The 22158-nt window shown below is 32.6% G+C and overlaps 2 protein-coding genes across 2 annotated transcripts; both read left to right on the top strand.

The window, feature by feature from the left end:
• Positions 1–12159: 12159 nt before the first annotated feature.
• Positions 12160–13347, top strand: LOC144998205 (casparian strip membrane protein 1-like). Its single transcript, XM_078958022.1, has 3 exons — positions 12160–12509; positions 12616–12739; positions 12939–13347. Exons 1-3 carry the CDS (start codon positions 12205–12207, stop codon positions 13152–13154), a joined length of 645 nt encoding a protein of 214 aa, XP_078814148.1. The 5' UTR covers positions 12160–12204; the 3' UTR covers positions 13155–13347.
• A 4752-nt stretch (positions 13348–18099) lies between these two features.
• LOC145036133 (aquaporin SIP1-1-like) lies at positions 18100–19677 on the top strand. Its single transcript, XM_078984612.1, has 3 exons — positions 18100–18527; positions 18847–19119; positions 19390–19677. Exons 1-3 carry the CDS (start codon positions 18237–18239, stop codon positions 19552–19554), a joined length of 729 nt encoding a protein of 242 aa, XP_078840738.1. The 5' UTR covers positions 18100–18236; the 3' UTR covers positions 19555–19677.
• The last annotated feature ends 2481 nt before the right edge of the window (positions 19678–22158 follow it).

Genomic DNA, 22158 nt, shown 5'->3' with positions numbered 1-22158 from the left:
CATTAAAGCTGTTTTTATAGATATGAAAAAAAATCGTAATATTGTCTTATATTTTTTTGTGTCAAATTTTATAAAACATTATTTAATGCAATATCATTCATTTATTAAGATAAATATTTATGGCCAGTTTTTAATTGATTTAATTGAAAAGGTAAAATAAAAAATTTGAAAAATTATTTAAAATCAAAGTTTCTTTCCACCCATTTACGTGTTAAATTATTATATCCTTAATTACAATGTTTATGTATATCTTTGTGACTAAAGTTTGTTGGTTTTTATCAAATATATACGTTAATTCGTATTTTATTTTCATCTTTTATACAATGATACATAAAAATCAATCTATATTTGTTAACTATCTATAATAAAGTCATAAAATTATTGAAAAACTCTTTTAAGTTAAAAAAAATCGGTTTAATTAGATTTTTAGTTTATTCTAGCAACCTGCAGATGTTAAAAAACAAACAACACCTTAGTGTGTTTATCATAGTCACATCCATGGTATGTCTATTTTTGTATAACACGTTAGTTTCCTTGTAGTCAGTCTTAGGAGCTCTTGGTTCACATAATGTTTTTTAGAAAGAATAGAATTTGTTAAATGAACTAGACTACATATGAGGGAATTAGAATCTACTGTGTGTTTGGTTGACATCAAATAAAATTTGTTTTATGTTTGGTTTGTAGGTTTGTCAAAAGAATGTTGTTTTCTGTTTGGTTTGTAGGTTTGTCAATCCACACAATGTTTTAATCAATCCATTGAAAATTTAATGCCTGGACACTTATACCCATCAACCCATTTTTACTTTTATTATAATATTGAAGAGAGAAAATAATTAGTTTCAAAAAAAGCTATGATTTCTTGTTGCATCTCCGACTCAAAACGATTCAATAATTTCCTTTGAAAATTCTTCAACTGTTGCATCTTCATCGATTCAAACAGTAAGCGAACTAGGTGAGAAAGAAGTACTCATGTTTGAATACGATAATGCAATATAACTGAAACGAAATATAGATAGAGACGAGCATAAATAATGAGTTGAATTTGGTGTAAAAACACAATATTAACCATGTAAGGATTCAAAGGTGCATTAAAAATTTGACTCTTGGATTTCATAATCATATTATTTTCAGATATGACCATAATTGTTTGAAACTTATTTGAATTCAGGTTTCGTCTTGGCGAAAGACCACCACCAGTGCTTTTGGTTTCTTGTTTCGATTTAGTAACCAACACCAATGATTTTACTGTTTCTTTTTTCCAGAACTCCTCAAAGATCGAAATACATATGATTGTAGGTGTGTATGTGTGCACCATTAGGTCGTCCGGTATACCCAAGACGAAGGCCTCCGTGGTCTAGTTGGCCACGAACCATGATCGTGAACACCATCCCAATGTCTCGTCGTGGATTGTGATTGTGGTGGTTCATGGTTGGGAGAACGGAGGACCATGACCGATACCTCTGTCTCCCAGCCTTCTTTTTCTCCCTCCCCTATCTCTCCATCGTGGTCGTCACCAGTACACCGACATCGGTTCGTGTTTCATGATGGTCCTCGTGATTCCCTTATTCGTCGTATGTATAGTGGATGGTCTAATGTGTGGGTGTGTTCAATAGTGATTTATGTGTATGTTTGTGTGTGTTTGTGTGTTCATCGTGTGTTCTTTGGCTAAAGAGTAATAATTATTAGGCATGTAATGATATGGGTTCTTTGTCTGGGTGGTAATACAACACCTCTTGTTCACATTTTGAATCATATGAAAACTCAAAGAAGTCCTATGAAAAATTAAATGTGATGCTAATACTTAGAAATTACGGATCAAAGTAATTCAAAATTTATAAAAGCAATGAAAATAGAATACTATGACAGTTGACTTTAGCTGCAAAATAACATGTTGATTTGCATACCATGTACGAATTGAATAAGATCGCCATTAAATACACAAATCTACATCTTATGAAGATGAAAGTGGGTTAAGGTGTATAATTATCTATTCATCAATTTTTCAGTGGATTAAAAAAATTATCGTGGAATATCAACTCCCTTGTCAAAATAATTGGAAAGTAAATTATATAATATAACCAAATACCCTTTTGATGGGTTTTTACTATAACATATTATATTTTTTAATAAAAAAGATAAAACTTTTATTAATTAAACTTTACTCACTTAAACCTACGTGATATTTTTGGCATGGGCACGGGCGAGTGTGTAGGTGTAGGTGTATCGGTGAGGTGGATAGGATTTTGTGTTGGTGTCAGCTTGTTGCGTAGGCGTGTGTGTATAGGTGTGGGTTGGGGTAGGAGTACAAAGGTGGTGTGTGTGCGTTGTAAGCTCTCTGGGTCAGTGTGGGAGCAGGGTAGGGTGTAGGGGTGGTCATGTATGTATGGGGTAGGTTGGTGTATGGATGGGTAAGTGTGGGTGTAGATGTAAAGAAGAGGTGATGTGGATGTCGAGGTTGACATGAGCATGAGATTGTTTGTGTATGCATGTACTTATGTGTATATACATGAGTGTGGATATGAATATAGGTGTAGGTTTGTGTTAGATGTATGATATATGGAAGTGACAATAATGATATATTTTAATTTGATGAATCATTGTTAAAATAAAAAGTAGTTCAGATGATATTTTTGTTTTTTCTGTAAATAAATAAAATATAGAATTTAAAATCTTTACATTTAGCCAAAAAATGACCAATTCATTAGGACATAAAATTTAATTGAATTTTAAGCATACAAATTTCTTTGATATTGTCCACTCATCTCAAATTTTAATGATGCTTTTATATATAAATGTTTAATATGAAGATATCTTTCATAAGGATGTTTCGTTTTTATTAATTAATTAATTTATTTCTTTTATGTTCGAGCCTTTTTAGTATGTTTATCGGTGATTGACAATGATAGGTGCATTTTATGCACCTATTTTGCATGTTTATTTCCATCTTTTTATAGCATTCTACTTCATAATTCTTGCATTTAGTTGATTATTAGGGTAGTTGCATATTTCATTAAGAATGTCTGGTACTTCACTATTTTTGATTTATTTTGCAGGCATTATGGAGCATGGAACATGGAGCTTGGATGCATGGATGCATGGAGCTTGGATTCTTGGAGCTTTGGAGCATGCAGAGAAGATGAACCGGTCATTCCATGGAGGAAAGCATGAAGACATAACCCGAGTCGTTGTTGCATTATCTTCATAGCAAAGGATTATGTTTGAAATGCGGTTCTTATCACTTTGACACGGGTCGTGTTTGTCCTTTATCATCTCATATTTGAGCAACATGACGCGTGGTGAAGCTGGACAGAAGATGGAGCCAACAGTGAAGACTTTTTGGAATTTTAGCAAAAAAGCATGGGCCATGCCAAAAACACATGGTCAAGACAAATGGACATGCCAAAAAAACACATGGGCAAAAGGCATGGCCATGCTAAAAACGCATGGCCTTATGGCAAGTCACGTGAACTTTAATAAAAGAGGAAGAGACGTCATTTTGAAGGACAGAACGGTTTTGGGAGTAGTTTCTGGCGATCTAGGCCAATTTTGGGAGAATTCTTGGAGCTTTTGAGAAGACTTAATCATTGCAAACATTGGGATTTCACTTTTGTAAGGATTAAACATTCCAATTCCATCTTATTCTTGTTTGATTTGTTCTTAGCCATGTGTGGCTAAGAAACCCTAGTTCTAGTTCTTGTTCAAAAAAATGTTGATTGCTTGACTTGAAGCATATGATTTGATGTTTGATTTGTGATTCTATTCTAGTGATTATGTTTTTGTTTAAACTAGAATCCTTGAATTTGATTTGTGTTTGATTGGCCACTTTCATGAATTGAATTTTTGTGTAGTTAATTAACTTTTAGGGCACCTAATCGTTCTATTGAGTTAATAATTGGTAACAAGCAATAAGTTTTCTTATTGTAAAACATATATCACATGTTTTCACACTTCCGAGCGTATGAGAAGAAATGAACATTGTTGGGAAGCTTGTACAAAACTTAATGCAGTTTTTCAATACAATCTAAGAGCATGTTTAGGTTGAATTAGTAAAGCTAGGTCTAATCAAAGAGCGTGTTTTGGTTAGATAATTTGGCAAGCGAGAGTTATTAGAGCGTGTTAATATCTTTCAGTACCAACATAGAATAGCAATCTTGAATTACATCAAGTCATAATCAAGTTGAACAACAACATTGAGAACTAGAATTAGAACTATTCAATCAATTTGTTTACAAATCTATTTCATTTTGTGCATTCTTTTTAAAGTAGATTGTTATTTAGTTATTTACTTTTGCAAACAAACCCCCCTTTGTGACCAAAGTACCTTGTGCAAAAAGGTATAGACTTTTGTCCCGTGTCTCTGTGGTTCGATCCTGCTTGCCTTGTACTACTTTTTAGTGCATTAAAGCAGTGTATTTGGAGTCTATTGTACCCCTTTATTTGTTGGGTCTGACACACCTAACAAATTGGCGCCGTTGCCGGGGACACGGTGTTACTAATTGTTTATGCCAAGATTTTTGTGAGTAGGTACATCTCTATCAAAAAAAAAAGTGTGGCTGGGAAATGAATACTCCTTACAAGGAAGACCAACTTTCTGAGCTAGCTCGGTTAGTTATGATGATTGAAAATGACAGAAGTGTGCAACCCACACCTATTCCTTGTGATTTTTGCACGCAAAATGGACATCACACCAACATGTGTCCATATTTACAAGGGGGATGGGAGGAAATGCAGGAAAAGGGAAGCTACTACTGGCCGAATCAATGGAGTTATGATCAACCTCAATATGATCAAAATTGGGAAAACAACCAAGTTTGGGGAAACAACCAATGCCAAAACCCATACCAAGATTGGGGAGATGACCAATACCTACCAACTCCAGAGTTCCAACAACAATATCCTCCACCTCTTCAACAAACTGAAAGTTCTAGCATATCCTTGGAAGACATGGTGAAAAGCATTGCCACTGCCACCCAAATCTTCCAGGAAACAACCAAAGCTAGCCTTAAAAGCTTAGAGGAACAAATTGCAAAAGTTGCTCAATCTGTGAATATATTGGAAACTCAAGGCAAATTACCATCACAGATTGAAGAGGACCCAAGGCATACTGTTTCTGCCATCACCTTGAACAATGGGAAATTTTTTGATGACCCAAGATTGCAATTTGAAGATGGGGAAGAAGAGGAAGAAGTAGAAGTGGAGAAGGTTGGCAAGGAAGAAGTAGAAATTGAGAAGGATGACATGGAAGTTGTAGAGGAGTTGGAGGTTGACAAAAAAGAGGCTGAGCCACCCACTACCAATGAGAAACTCCTTTCGCCGGTAGACCAACCACAAGAGCCGAAAACGATACATTTGTTGGACCCTTCAAGGGATATGTACCCCGAGAAGGAAGACTCCCAACCGATCATCAAATCGACCACCTTATCAAAGAAGGAAGATTTGACCACCTTACTGGACAAGTACAAGAAAGGGGTCGGCTGGACGATTATTGTCATTAAGGGTCTAAGTCCAACATGGTTCCCACGCAAAAAGAAAGTCAAGTACAAGACACGTGTTCCATTGAAGGAGGCGGCAAAAAGTTCATTGAGTTGGAAAGCCCCAATATTCAAAGAATAACATATTCCAAGGGCCAAGTCGAGCCAAAGACTTGAAACAAGGGCAGCTTACCGATAGGCAACTCGGGCAGTATTTTCTTCCTATTCTTCTTTTATTTACTTTATTGTGTTGCAATATTTTTAAGTCTTTTTAGAGTTCCATGCATAAAAAAAAAAAAAAAAAAAAAAAAAAAAAAAAAAAAAAACACTATCAACAAGATTGAGAGTGATGCATGTGTACAAAAAAAAAAAAAAAAAAAACTTGTGAATTTCATGTTAACAGAAAGAAAACGCACGGGGTAAGCCAAAAACACACGGTCTTATGCTAAAACGCATGGTCATAATTTTGCCCATGCTGCCACTTCGAGGTTTTTAAGAAAAAAAAAGATTTTGCCACGGGCTGGCGCCAAATCGCATGGGTAAAGGGCCAAAACGCACGGCCTAGGTTCTAGACCGTGCGTGTCATCGAAGATTGTAACAAATAGAAAAAAAATGCACGGGGGGCTCCCAAAAACGCATGGACCATGCAAAAATCTCACGGCCCATGCTAAAAAAAAAAGCATGGGCTATCATAAAAAAGCACGGCCTGGCTTGGACCATGTGTTTTATGTCATTCTTCCTCCTCACAACTCACGATCGTGCACTCTCTCCTCCTAAACATTCATAAACTTTTGACTTTCATCAATCATTCCAACATTAAAGCTCAAAGGTTTGTTGTTTTAAGTTCCTAACTCCATCTTCTCCTTCATCTAGGTAGAATTCCCTCCATGAAAGTGTACAAAATCGAATCTTGCATAAAACCCTAGTTTTTTTTTCTTTGTAAATTTTGACTTGATTATTGTATTAGGTTTCAAAATTCTTTTGTAGGGTTTCACGAGCAAGCTTGGGGAAGTATTTTGTAAAGAAGAAGGGAAGCTTTTACCTCCGTTTGTGTATTCCACCATTGAAGAGCTCAACTTTTCTTGAGGTTGAAGATGAAGTGAAAAAGTCAAGCACATATCACAATTTCAAGCATTTGAATGGTACATTCCTTCCATATCTAAAGTTTAATGCATGAATCCTAAGATTGTTTGACTAGAATTGTTGAGAATTTGTTCATATGCTCTATATAGTTATATATTTGTGGTCAGTAGATTGCCCTACCTTCTCCGAGCATCGAGGACGATGCTAAATCTTAAGCTTGGGGAGGGGTCTTTGTACATTAGGTTTTAGTTTCAACATGCATGTAAAAAAAAAAAATTGCTTTTCTTATTTTTATTTTTTTTCTTTTTTTATTTATTTATTTTTATTTATTTTCTTTTCATGCATTCATTTAAAAGCAAAAAAAAAAAAAAATCAATCTAAAGAAACCTAATCTTCTTGAATAAGTTGAAGTGGTAAATTAGTCGTGGCTTGAGATTAGAACTTGTTCGTTTTTCATTAAAACTCTTGAAGCAAACCAATCTCACACGAACACGTCTCCCGAAGCTACTCGTGCAAAATAAAAAATGATAAAGTTATCAACACCGCATCATAAAGAGAGATATAGTTTAGCCCTTGGAACACACGATCGGTCTTATGAGTTATTGCTCATTCATGTCCAAACTCCAATTTCAAAGAGTCATAAAATGAATATAAAATTTCAGTGACTCGAATTCTCCAGCGCTCTAAAAAGTCTTTTCTACCTATTCCCTTCTAAATACCCTGCTTAGGGACATTGTTTCCGACTATACTTACGGGTCTTTGCGCGTTTACATCAGTCCCCCCAAAATAAAAAAAATAAAATAAAAACCAAAAATAAATAAATAAATAAATAAATAAATTAATTAATTAAATAAATAAAAATATTATTAAGTTAATTTGTGACCTTTGGGATTCGAACAAGTAAACTCCGAGGGGTGTTTTACACCTAATTACCTAAAGCAAAATTGTTTGGGACTGATTGGGTTGAAAGTTCGCTACACGGGTTCCATAGAAAGTCATGAACATAATAATAACAAATAAAGCTAATTTGTGGTCTTTGATGTTCGGGCAAGTAAACCCGAGGGATCTCTTTAAATCTAGCACACTAAGGTCACCTGATTTGGATGTGTTGGTTGGAAGCCCGTTACACGGACTTCAAAGGAAGCCATGAGCTTTATTTGCAGAAAAATATAATTAGATAGTTTGTATATATTTATGCTTATAGTTCAATTGAATAATATGTTTGAAAAATGTTTGGTTGTAAACATTGGGACTGACCGTAAACTACTTTGACTGGTGTAAGTGGTTTGAAACATGTAACCAATCTGGGTAAATATTAGGGAATTTTTAGAAAATATTTTTTAGAAAAAGATTGTTGTCAGTCAACAAATAGCTGGAGTCGGTCATTGTCATGATTTGAAAAATGAAAATGAGCATATTTTGCATCACATGTTTTCACGAGAGTAAGACCATAATCTGTTCCATGTGCTAACCCAATACCTGTAAAAGTGAACAAGTGTTGTAACTTTTGATTTTGTTGAGTTGCATTAGGGAATGGCTAAAAACCTTGTTTTACTTGTTATATATCTTTGTGGGGTTAATGTTAAGTTATCTCAAGGCCCGACAGGTACACCTTCGATTGTAGGACATAATGAGGTTAATTGGATTGAATATGTTCGTTTGTTTTGTTCATTGCATTAATGTTTGAAAAAAAAATCTTTATGTACATATGTTATTTTCTTTAGTTCTTCTTTTATTGCATGCACGCATTCTTAATTCCATTTAGTCCTTTTCGTTCCTTCCATTCTTTTCATCTTAGTTTCTTTTTAGTCGCCTATCGTCTTCTCTAGGTTGATACTCAATTTTGTTCTTTCTTGAGGACAAGAAAGGTTTAAGCTTGGGGAGGTTTGATAGGTGCATTTTATGCACCTATTTTGCATGTTTATTTCCATCTTTTTATAGCATTCTACTTCATAATTCTTGCATTTAGTTGATTATTAGGGTAGTTGCATATTTCATTAAGAATGTCTGGTACTTCACTATTTTTGATTTATTTTGCAGGCATTATGGAGCATGGAACATGGAGCTTGGATTCTTGGAGCTTTGGAGCATGCAGAGAAGATGAACCGGTCATTCCATGGAGGAAAGCATGAAGACATAACCCGAGTCGTTGTTGCATTATCTTCATAGCAAAGGATTATGTTTGAAACGCGGTTCTTGTCACTTTGACACGGGTCGTGTTTGTCCTTTATCATCTCATATTTGAGCAACATGACGCGTGGTGAAGCTGGACTGAAGATGGAGCCAACAGTGAAGACTTTTTGGAATTTTAGCAAAAAAGCATGGGCCATGCCAAAAACACATGGTCAAGACAAATGGACATGCCAAAAAAACACATGGGCAAAAGGCATGGCCATGCTAAAAACGCATGGCCTTATGGCAAGTCACGTGAACTTTAATAAAAGAGGAAGAGACGTCATTTTGAAGGACAGAACGGTTTTGGGAGTAGTTTCTGGCGATCTAGGCCAATTTTGGGAGAATTCTTGGAGCTTTTGAGAAGACTTAATCATTGCAAACATTGGGATTTCACTTTTGTAAGGATTAAACATTCCAATTCCATCTTATTCTTGTTTGATTTGTTCTTTTGTAAGGATTAAACATTCCAATTCCATCTTATTCTTGTTTGATTTGTTCTTAGCCATGTGTGGCTAAGAAACCCTAGTTCTAGTTCTTGTTCAAAAAAATGTTGATTGCTTGACTTGAAGCATATGATTTGATGTTTGATTTGTGATTCTATTCTAGTGATTATGTTTTTGTTTAAACTAGAATCCTTGAATTTGATTTGTGTTTGATTGGTCACTTTCATGAATTGAATTTTTGTGCAGTTAATTAACTTTTAGGGCACCTAATCGTTCTATTGAGTTAATAATTGGTAACAAGCAATAAGTTTTCTTATTGTAAAACATATATCACATGTTTTCACACTTCCGAGCGTATGAGAAGAAATGAACATTGTTGGGAAGCTTGTACAAAACTTAATGCAGTTTTTCAATACAATCTAAGAGCGTGTTTAGGTTGAATTAGTAAAGCTAGGTCTAATCAAAGAGCGTGTTTTGGTTAGATAATTTGGCAAGCGAGAGTTATTAGAGCGTGTTAATATCTTTCAGTACCAACATAGAATAGCAATCTTGAATTACATCAAGTCATAATCAAGTTGAACAACAACATTGAGAACTAGAATTAGAACTATTCAATCAATTTGTTTACAAATCTATTTCATTTTGTGCATTCTTTTTAAAGTAGATTGTTATTTAGTTATTTACTTTTGCAAACAAACCCCCCTTTGTGACCAAAGTACCTTATGCAAAAAGGTATAGACTTTTGTCCCGTGTCTCTGTGGTTCGATCCTGCTTGCCTTGTACTACTTTTTAGTGCATTAAAGCAGTGTATTTGGAGTCTATTGTACCCCTTTATTTGTTGGGTCTGACACACCTAACAGACAATCTTTTTTTTTTCGAAAAAAAAAACCGTTTGTATTTGACAAACTTTTTCGTTTGGACAAACTTTTTGTTTTTGCTCATAATTTGTATGTTTTTGTTTCCATCGTAGTTTATGGTGTTATCGATGATTTTCAACATTTAAATTTGAAGGTTTTTTTTTTTTTTTTTTTTTTTTTTTTTTTTTTTTTTTTGTGTGTGTGTGTGTGGAATAAAATGAAGGCTATTATGTCTAATTATTTTTTTGGCAAGATGCATATAATAAATCATTTGTAGGATGCTTAAAGATTGTTGCGGATAAATAGCAACAATTTCATTTGACATGATATCTTAGATTGCTTTAATAATCAAGGGGAATTACTGCACTTCTAAAGCAAAAGGGTATCCTATTTTTTTTTCCGAGGTATCATCGCAACGATTGAGTATGGAGTGGGCTGGGACAGTTTTGATCTAAAACCGAACCCAAAACCGACAGCCTCGGTTTGAAACTTTTAAAACTGAACCAAACCCAAACCCATCGGTTCGGTGTTTTGATTTTTAGTTTGTACTTGGGCTTCTTAGTTTTCATTTTAAACTCAAGCCTTAATCGAATCTTTAGCTAACCTCAAGTCTTGTTATATAAACATGAAGTTGAAACATCTTTTGATATTTGAATCGACGTGGGAATCAAAGTAAATATCAAATGAAACATGAGGATTACACGTTTATATAATAGATGAAAATAATTAAGTTTACATGTGTTTGGCGATGTGTGATATAATAGCTAAGAAATAAAAAAAAAAAAAAAAAACTGAAAAAAAAAAATGTAAACAAAGGATTTTTAAGGAGCAAGAATTGATTCCGACACATTTGTTTGAATAAACCAGCACCTTAAGCAAAAGACTAGTTGTTTTTTTGTACATTTAAGTGATGGGATACGTATATATACACTACATATAATGAAGTTTTTCTAAAACCTTTATACTACTGAATTTTTTTTTATTAGGCCGAGATACCCCTTGAATCCACCCCTGCTTCTAACTCTAATCTTTGTTTGAAAATCTGTTTTCAGTTTTCATATGATTTGATCTCTTCGAGACTTAATTTCCCATTAAATAAATATATCAATAAAATTATAGTCAATAAATTCCTTATGTATTGTATTATTATTTATTTTCATATTAGCATACAGAGAACCTTCAATTAGTTAACGTAGAAACTTATGTCTTCAAATTAACGGATGTCAAATCATTTGTGATATGATTCCATCCAAAGTAGTAAATGCATAACATTTGGTCTCCAAATTAACATAGATCAAACCATGTGTGATATAAGTTTATCCAAATTAGTATACGTATAACCTTCGACTTCCAAATTAACAAGCCCAGATAATATATGAATTAAACATCTATTTTTCTTCATCAAAAACATCATAAATAAAACCATAAACAATAACATAAGAATTATGAATCTCAACACAAAAAAAAAAATTGTCAATCAATTATGCAGGTTTTTTTTGAATTTAAAAATGTATGGTTTTTTTTTTTTTTTTTTTTTTTGAGCAAAAAAGTTATGTTTTTTCCAAAAAAATAATCATTTAACAGAAGATTACGGTGTGTGTGTATATATATATATATATATATATATATATATATATATATATATATATATATATATATATATATATATATATATATATATATATATATTTGAAGGTTTTATTTAATAATAAAGAAGCTTTAGGTTTAAAAAAAATCTAAATATATACTGCTTTTTATAATATTAACTTTAAAAACAGATTATTATAATTCTAACTTCTAAGTGAACACCTATTATATCGGACAAATAGTCATCGTTGCGTTATTAACCAACTGATCCACATGTTGCCTAGGTTGTTATTAACCAACCGATGCTGGATGCTCTCGTATGAAAAAAATGATATATATTACATTTATGCTCAAACTTGTGATTTTAGACACTTTAATTCTATCTGAAGTGGAGCTAGTTGGGTGTAGCAACAACTCCCCTAAAAAGTACAAGCACTTCACATAATACCATTCTTATATATCAACCAAAACTAACCCACCAAATACATTATGCGATATATATGTACGTGCATGCATGTTTATCTTCATAGAAGCCTTTCGCAAACAACATTACTCAACTCACTTCTTATTTTGTTAAACACCCTCAAAATGGATTCAAGTCGTTCGGTAAAAGAAAGTGGTGATATTGCAATTCCAGTGAGGGAGGTTAACTCCTCCAAGTCCGTGAAGGGTGCACCACCTATTGTGGCGGCGACCACCGTGAGACTTGGCCAACAACCACCGCTTGGAGGGTGGAAAAGAGGTGTTGGCATTATTGATCTAATTTTAAGGATATGTGCGATTACTGCTACTTTAGCTGCAGCTGCGGTTATGGGCACCACGAGCCAAGACCTCCCGTTTTTCACTCGGTTTTTTCAGTTCCAAGCTAGCTATGATGATTTTCCCACATTTACGTAAGTTATAAATTTCTTGATGCACCCATAAAAAAACATTATTTTACAAAGACCATTATATCCGACTTCTGATATATATATTTATATTTTGTGAATGTTTAAACAGGTTTTTCTTGGTAGGAAATGTCATAACTTGTGTATACCTACTCCTTTCCTTGCCTTTATCGATAGTTTGTATTATTCGGCCACATATCGTAGGAGCTAGGATGTTGCTCCTTCTTTTCGACACGGTATGTCCGATTTTTTTTTTTATTTATTTATCTGTTTACGTGAAAATGAGTAAATTTACCTGAATAATGAAAATAAACCAGCCTTTTTAATTGGTATGTTCATTCAACATGAATAATTTTATAACAATAATTGGTTTTTGAAATTGATATAATGTGATAATGTGGTTAAATAGTAAATAAAATATGATTTGTTCTTCAGCTAGCATTAGCTTTGACTATGGCGGCTGCATCGGCGGCTGCCGCCATCGTGTACTTGGCACACAACGGAAACCCCAACACCAATTGGCCGGCGCTTTGCCAGCAATTCAATGAATTCTGTCCACGTGTTAGTGGGGCAGTGGTGGGTTCCTTCCTAGCGACGGCGATTTTGGTGGCATTGGTAGTGCTATCCGCCGCTGCTCTCCGGAGGAACTAATTACAAAATGGAAATCGCGTCAACACTTTCAAAGATAGATTGTGTTCTTTTTATGTTCTGGTATTGTGTGTCGGGTTTGGTACAGGGGTAATTGTGTCATTGCACATGTGTTCCATTGTACATTAGTGTTTGTGACTTGTGACTTGTGACTTGTGACTTTGTTCGATTGATAATGAAATTGGCAAGTTTTATATTTGGTTTATTAAATTCGGTATGTTGTTTATTATAATGTATAACATAATTTGTTTGTCATTAGCCAACTCTTTAGGCTATAAAAATGGTATCGGAATAGAGTAAATCAATTATACAAATATTTTCACATAGAATTATTCTCCATATATCTTCCTATCTAGTAAACAAAACCACTCTTCCACGTGTCCCTTCAAAACCACTCAATTTTGCCAAAGTTAAATACCAATTTTGCCCATATTTTATTTCACGTCTATTCAATAATCAAGCTCATTTGTTTCACATTCTATTCAATAAATCAATTCATTATAATCAAAGAATACAATTGTACCTGTTTAAGTTACATACCCAATGAATAGCAGTTGATTATGGTATTTGATTTCTTATATATATAGTATGATATCAATTGCAATTAATTTGATTTTATTACTCATTTAAATCATATTCTGTTCTATATCAACTTCATACATATTGAATAATCGTTCCTTTACGAAATACAACCTTTCGCAGCAAAGAAGACCAACAACTTGTACGCTTGAAGATACTCCGACTTTGGCAGAATCTGTTTGGTACACTCATCGTTCTTGAATGTTGTTTTTAATCTTGGTTTAGTATAAATAATGGTAATACGATATAAATAATGGTAATACGATATTATATGGGGATGCATCAAATAGTTCGATTGATTAAAATAAAGCCTCAGTACAAAACATCTACCGAACAAGCTTTATACCTATCTTTGCTGATAAACATATTAGATATAGTCTTCTTTGCCTATAGGGTGGATTAATCTTTGTTTAGAACATGTTTTAGTTTTTATTAGTGTATTTGTATGAGTATAAATATAGTTGAAATGTTTGTCTGTATGTGTAGTCGTATTTGTATTGACCTTTCAATACTTCCCCTATTAAAAAATGTCAGTTCAGCATACAAAAGATAGTTGAATAACTGATTATGTTTCATAAATATATAAATGACTATTGTCATGAATTGAGTTTTTGATCAGAGTGAAGGCCATTCATGATTGGATGAAGGCTACAAATATTTGGTATGGATCAGGATACTTTAATTTTGGCTGTATTTTGTTTATGATTTTTCTTATTTTTTTGTTAGCTTCGGTTTGATGTCTATGTTTCAAATTTTTTGCTTCTATTTAATGTCATAGATGATTGATTATGTAAGCAAACATTCTGGAAATTACCTTGATCACCAAGGTACAGAAGAATAATAAAACACATAGAACAGAGGAGAATGGAAGAAGAAGAAGAACAGGGGATGAGATGAATTACTTTTTGGGAAAATTTCTTTGTTGCTAAGCTTTATTAATAAAAAATGGAATAAACTTCATACTAAAACATTAACCCTACTTATACTAAACATGAGAGAATTCTAAAAGAATTTTACAACCTTAAATAGGAAAAGACTTCCCAAAAATTCCCAAAATACCCTTACTACTAAAACTGGCCCAGAGTCTAAATTAAGCTATAAGATTATAGCTCCGTCAAAATTCTGCCTGCATCTATATAATAGATTTATTGGTTTTATTTAAGGATTTATTTATTTATTTATTTTGGATTTCTCATACACTGTGTCATTTATATGGATACTTATCAGGAAATCAATAGGTATTACGAATGGAGGAATAGGTGATACAAACATGGGTTTTGATATTCCCAAATTCCCCACTCTCCTATAAGACATCACTTCTCCTTAACTTGGCTTTTATTTTCAGATTTCTTCTCCTCTATCCACTTGGAAAAATCTATGGAAGGTTTGAAGAATTTTATTCTAAGTTACCTGTTGATTGCCATCTTTATAGTTCCTCCTTTCTGGGTAGGGCTCACTAAGTGATTATATGGTTGCCATCCTCTTGTAAATATACATATTTTGAACTAAATTTAGTCATTTTTTTGATAAGGGATTTTAAGTTTGTAAAGGCATGGTCAAATAAAGCCCTTATATTTTCTCTTGGATTATCTATCTGGTGAAGTTTTGCAGAATAAATCAGAGGTGTAACATCTGATATTGACTTTGATTTTTGTTGGAACACGTGTGCTCTAGTGATGCTTCTTTTACATTGTTATAGGTTATTGGTCATGGTAGCAAAAACAAAATCTTGCTAACCATGAATTTAATCAATCTCATTTAGATCAAAAGTTTATCTCTAATTATTTGAATATGGGTATTATCTTTTTTAATTGCAAATGTTATCCGGTAATGGACTAACACATACAACTTTTTCTAGAGCCAATAGTGCATTTATGTCATTAGCATTAAACACTTAGGTCCAGGTTCTTTAAATTCTATAAATCCATTCCATATGTCAGTTTTCCATAATATGTGTTGTCTATTGAGACAACTGCATTTAATATTTTCCTTTATTTGAATTATGTTGTGTAAAATTGATGGGACTTAAGAATGATTGTATTTGGATATTTCTTCTGTAGAGTGTATCATTTTTGGTTTGATTCTTTTCCATTAAAAACTTTTACTTTTTTTTTTAGTTTTTTCTTAGAAACTATATTTTCTTCCATAATTTCACCGGGAGATTATTGTTGTAGATATTGGTAATTTGGAAGGGTTTGAAAATTGTAGTCAGTGTTACTTATGTTTAAAGATTGGAATTCTTTTTGGTGACACTAAAATGATGGTATATTTATAAAGTGGATTAGAGTTTGATGTGATCATAAATTTCTGGATTTTGCTTGGAAGATAAAGTTGCTTATGTTTATGGGGAAGAATAGGTTATTATTTTACCGAAAGAAATTACTACTTGGTGGGTAAATGCGATTTGGAGTTAGATGGCATAAAGATTCATGGAAGTCAAGGGGTCATTTTTTGTGTTTTGCCAGCAAGATGCTATTTTCTGCACTTCACCTTCTTTGTCCATGTACACATAATCTATTGTATATCTTACTGTCTTACAACGATATTAGTAGGCAGGCTACTAAAGCAAATAAATGGTACAATAACATTTTGTTTCATTAGAATTACTATTAATATTACATGATCACAATTAGATGGAAGTTTTCGTAGTCATTAGCCTAGCAATAGAAAAGTCTAAATCAAATTTATATCTTATTAATTTAATAAAATTTTATAAATATATGATGTTTCATAACTATTTTTAATTATCAATATTTTTTTTTTGAAAAATTAAATATCCTCTATCTTTTTGTTTCTAATTTTCTTCCTAGGAAAATGACTTATAAACCCAACGAAGTTTTCAAACCGTTCAAAAAACTCAATTATGTTTTGTCTGTTCAAGTAAACTCAATAAACTAACATTTTGTTTAAAAAACCCAACTAACTTACACTTTGTTCACTTCTCATTTAGGGTCAACCGGCTAATAAAAGTCAACGAATGACATAGCTTATGACGTGTAATTAAATATCGGAAAATAACTTGTAAGACCAATGAAGTTTCAAATCCGTTCAAAAAACCCTAATCATGTTTTGTTTATTGAAAAAAACCCAACGAACTTACACTTTTTTTCAATTCTCATTAGAGGCAACCAGATTCATTATGTATACAACTAGTTGGCAAATGACATGACATTATATTTAATAACATGAAATAAATAGATTAGAATTACACTTTATATATCGATTTAGGGTTTCGAGAAGAGAAAAACAAACGGTGTCTGTGTTCGAACTCTTGTAATAGCTACTTCTTATTATTCCTCTCAATCGTTGATGTCCAACTCAATATCTACAAAGAAGATATTTGATGATGAAAACCCTTGTGGATGTGGAAGTTCTTCTTGGATTTGGACATCTCGAACGGAGGATCATCCAGAAAAATAAAGTTTAGGGCTAAATCGATATATAAAGGGCAATTCTAATCTCTTTATTCCATGTCATTAAATATAATGTCATGTTATTTGCCAACTAGTTGTATATCAAATAAATCTGGTTGTCTCTAATGAGAATTGAACAAAAGCATAAGTTCGTTGGGTTTTTCTCAACCAACAAAACATGATTGGGGTTTTGTGAACAATTTTGAAACTTTGTTGGTCTTACAAGTCATTTTCTGATATTTAATTACACGTCATAAGTTATATCATTCGTTGACTTTCATTATTTGGTTGACCATAAATGAGAAGTGTAAGTTAGTTGGGTTTTTTTAGATAAAATCTTAAGTTCGTTGGGTTTTCTTGAACAGACAAAACATAATTGGGGTTTTTTAAACGGTTTGGAAACTTCGTTAGGCTTATAATTCATTTTCCCTTTTCTTCCTACCTATTTAAAATGATGACAAGTGTACAAATAACATCTCATGAAATTTAAATTAAATTAAATGATACTTATCACCATCTAAAATATATAGGAATATATTAAACAAAAAAAAGATATTTAATTTCTTTATTTTTTTTATTACCCATGGTTTCTACAAATTGTAACCTAGTATAATTATAAAAAATAGTTGCAGTATATGTATAATCACATTCAAAAACCGCTTATGATATCATTCATTATTTTAATTATCTAATTATTATGATCAACTATCTCACCTTGATGTCTCCGTCTAATTTGATATTTTGATTGAATGTTAGGTATGTATTAAACATAGTATTATTTAAAATAATAAAAAACTGAAAAATAAATATCCAAAAAATTATGCTTTCTTCTGATTCGATGATGGTGGAACTAATAGGTGGGGGTGGGCCTCGTATTTAAGATCACAAAAAAAAAAAAAAAAAAAAAAAAAAAAAAAAAAAAACAAAAAAACAAAAACAAACAAACAAACGTACACGGCGTTTACACCATCACAGGTTTTACCTAATTAAACGTCTTCTCTGATTCCAGTACTCTTCTACTCTGATACTATCTACTTCATCTCTCCAGTGGGAATTCACTACTCTTGCAGACTTGTTCATAGATCGGGTAGATATGGGGGTAGTGAAGGCAGCGATTGGTGATGGGGTGTTGACTTTCATGTGGGTTTTCTGTGCTTCCACCCTTGGTGCTACTACTTCCGTCATCGCCGCTGCCATCGGGATCCAAGGGATGGCATCTCTTTTGATCACAATCTCCCTCGTATTCATCCTCTTGCTCATCTTCGGTGTTATTGGCGATGCGTTAGGTGGAGCTAGCTTCAATCCCACCGGTACTGCCGCCTTCTATGCTGCCGGTCTCGGCCGCGATTCCCTCATCTCCGCCGCCGTCCGATTTCCTGCTCAGGTACTTCCATTAACTTAATTCGCCTAATTATCGTTTAACAAAACTAGGGTTTCAATTTTCAAATCAAAATCATATACGTACAGTTACGCCCAAAATTGGTCCGTTTAGTCTTTCTGATCATATTCATTACGAATTAATCCGTTTTTTAAGCCAATTAGTTGATTCTGAACTGACTAATTGCGATTAAAGCTCAATAATCAAATTTGTTAAAGACATCCGGTTGACATTTGGTCAAAATACATCCAAGAAACGATCTTTGACTTTCCATGTCAAGATTCAGAATCTAGCATGAATCTAGAATCTAAATATGATGAATCAGGCTTTAGGTGCTGTTGGTGGTGCTATGGCGATTGTTGAAGTAATGCCATTGGAGCACAAACACAAGCTCGGTGGACCTTCTCTGAAAGTTGACATGCACACGGGTGCCATTGCTGAAGGCGTGTTGACTTTCTTTACAAGTATTTTGGTCCTCTGTATCATTCTCAAAGGTCCCAAAAGTCCACTCATAAAGAATTTTCTGCTTTCCACATCAATCGTCACTATGGTCGTTGCTGGTGCCAAGTACACTGGTCCTTCAATGAATCCCGCCAATGTAAGTTTTCTATAAACCCGTATTTTATGTGTGAAGTCCTTGATTTTATGTCACATTTTGTCAAATTCTTGATTTTATGTGTCACATTTGTCAAATTCTTGATTTTATGTGTCACATTTGCCAAATCCTTGATTTTCCGTGTCAGATATGTCAAGTACTTGATTTCCATGTCAAATATGCGAAGTCTTGATTTTTCAAATATAGAAGGTAAGATGAGACTGTGTTTAGCTGATAATTGTGAAACCTAATTTTTTTTAATTTTTTGTGCAGGCGTTCGGATGGGCATATGTGAATAAGCGACATGATACATGGGAACATTTTTATGTTTATTGGATTTGTCCATTTGTAGGTGCGATATTTGCTGGTTGGGTTTTCCGATTGTTCTTTCCACATCAATCGAAGACGAAGGTGAAGACAAAATCGAAAAAGGCTTGAAACCGAGCTCAAGATTTGTTCCTAATATGTTTGCTTATTGTTAACTAATTGATGTTCAAGAATTAGACTTCATTTTTAATGGGGATTATTTGGATTCGATGATAATCTTTAATTTTTAGCGTACTATGTTTTGTATTAAATTGGTAGATGCCATTAAGAAGTTCAAGAAATGAATTAAGGAATTAGACATGAGTAAGTCATGAACACACCTTTAAAAATAGTGAATGTAGACTTGGTTCTTCTTCTTTTTGATTTAGTTTGTATAGATAAGGTATTGTTTGGACAAATGGCATTAGAAAATATTTAACAAATGATGTTACATTTGTGGGGGTTGAAAAACAATTAACGAGGATAAATTTCAAGAGAGAGTTTACATGACATGGATAAATTTCAAGAGAGAGTTTACATGACATGGATAAACATGGACAAAAGGTGTTTTCATGTAAACCCCTTTTATATATATATATATATATATATATATATATATATATATATATATATATATATATATATATATATATATATATATATATATATATATATATATATATATATATATATATATGGGAAAAGTGAATATACCCTTAAGGGTATATATGCTTAGGTACCCAAACTCACCATACTACGTCGTTTTGTATTATATAATACATTCTAATTATCTAATGTTCTTATAATATAACTTCTAACTTGATTTATTTCCATAATTTTTATAAATTACACATTTATCTTCATCTTACATAATTTTCATTTTCAATTATAATATATGTAGCCTAATATGTGTTCGACAAAAAGATGTGATATAAGAGAAAGATAATAGTGAATTTCAAAAATCTTGACGGTAATCAAGTTAGAGGTTGATGTTTAAGAAAATTATTATGAATATATTAAACAAAACGATGTATTATGGTGTGTTTGGGTACCTAAGCTTATATACCCTTAAGGGTATATTCACTTTTCCCTATATATATATATATATATATATATATATATATATATATATATATATACACACACACACACACACACACACACACACACACACACACACACACTAGCCGTTATGCCCGCGCAAAGTGGCGGCGGCGAATAGTTTCTTTCAAGCAATTGGTTCCATTCGGAGACATGTTATATTTCTAAGAACACTTGCACCATTATCGATCGGTTTCACAAAAATAAAAAGTGCAATGCCAAAAACCAGAAAATATTGTGGTGGTGGATTCAATGAAGGAAAAGGAGATGAAGATTGAATTAGTTTCCAGTCAACTATATTTTATGCGAAAAATCAAGGAATTCCAATTTGAATAAACTTTTAAATTTCAAACGATTTGTCGAAAAGAAATGTTTCAGATTTCGAATGCACCAGATACCAGAGAAGAGATATTTTAGGAGTACAAGTTAGGTCAAAATTGATGAAAATACTAATTCAATCCCTAAAAATAAGGAAATACTAATTTAAATGTGTTTTTAATACTTGTATCCCTAGCATTATCATTTGTAACATATATATATTATAATATTATTATATTAATAGTTGGTTGTATTTTTAGCTTAAAGACCTAAACATCTTAAAAAAATATTATTATTATATTGATTATATTTATAGAAATAGTAAGATTTCTTTTATAAGGTAGTGTGTGTGTGTATATATATATATATATATATATCGAGATTCTTCGGACCATATTTCCTAGTATCATCCTGATGTTCATATATATATATATATATATATATATATATATATATATATATATATAAGAGTGAAATCACAAATTAAAAAAATTCGTGAGGAATAATAGAAAATAGAAACATGTTAAAAGGATGTTTGAAGTTGATCAAGAACAATATACATAATATCGTGATCATAATATGATGAATGATTAATTTTGTAAATGGTTGTGTAAAAGTCCCTTGTATATTTTTCTATAATATGAACTTGTGGAGAACAGTTGTAAGAACTTATCTAATATTTTTGAAATTATGCTAGAACTTAAATACTATCTTCAACCCAACTCAATAACCAACTTTTAAAAGTTTTTTGAACTTGTTTGAATTCACCTCATAAATATTTTAAGATTTATGTAGATAACAAATTTAATGGGAAAGTATTTAGCTATGTAACTTTCTTTATTACTATGTTCTTTATGTAATGGGAAAATGACTCTGGAAGGTAACTAACTCTTGAGTTTGTTTTCATTTGGTCCATTTTTTTATCGAATATACCATCGAACTTATTGTTTGTGTACAACATAAACCTTTTGACCTGTGATAGCTGGTCAAATGGTTATGGTGAACACAAACAACAAGTTCGATGGTATATTGGGTACAAAAAATGGACCAAATGAGAACAAGCTCAATAGTCGGTTACCATCATGAGTCATTTATAAAGGAGAGAGTACTCCAGGAAATATCCACATTCCCCAGTCTCGAACAGCTCATCGGGGGGCAATATCAGCTCCTGGGGCTTAAGTTTGGCTTGAAGGAGTCTCACTAAACGCCCATGAGCTTCTGGACTGAATGGTCGTCCCTTACCCCTAAAAAGTTAAATGAAATTAAAGTTGTTGTAACATCCATGAATTTCACAAAAATTTTAAACTTTTTCAAACA

The sequence above is a fragment of the Lactuca saligna genome, chromosome 1, assembly GCF_052625555.1.
Source record: "Lactuca saligna cultivar CGN05327 chromosome 1, ASM5262555v1, whole genome shotgun sequence".
NCBI lineage: Eukaryota > Viridiplantae > Streptophyta > Magnoliopsida > Asterales > Asteraceae > Lactuca > Lactuca saligna.
This window is presented reverse-complemented; position numbering and strand designations above follow the sequence as displayed.

Coding starts and splice junctions, on each gene's coding strand:
- LOC144998205 (XM_078958022.1), top strand. CDS start 12,205: ATGGATTCAAGTCGTTCGGTAAAAGAAAGTGGTGATATTGCAATTCCA. Junction 12,510..12,615: donor GATGATTTTCCCACATTTAC/GTAAGTTATAAA, acceptor ATGTTTAAACAG/GTTTTTCTTGGTAGGAAATG. Junction 12,740..12,938: donor TGCTCCTTCTTTTCGACACG/GTATGTCCGATT, acceptor TTTGTTCTTCAG/CTAGCATTAGCTTTGACTAT.
- LOC145036133 (XM_078984612.1), top strand. CDS start 18,237: ATGGGGGTAGTGAAGGCAGCGATTGGTGATGGGGTGTTGACTTTCATG. Junction 18,528..18,846: donor CCGTCCGATTTCCTGCTCAG/GTACTTCCATTA, acceptor ATGATGAATCAG/GCTTTAGGTGCTGTTGGTGG. Junction 19,120..19,389: donor CTTCAATGAATCCCGCCAAT/GTAAGTTTTCTA, acceptor TTTTTTGTGCAG/GCGTTCGGATGGGCATATGT.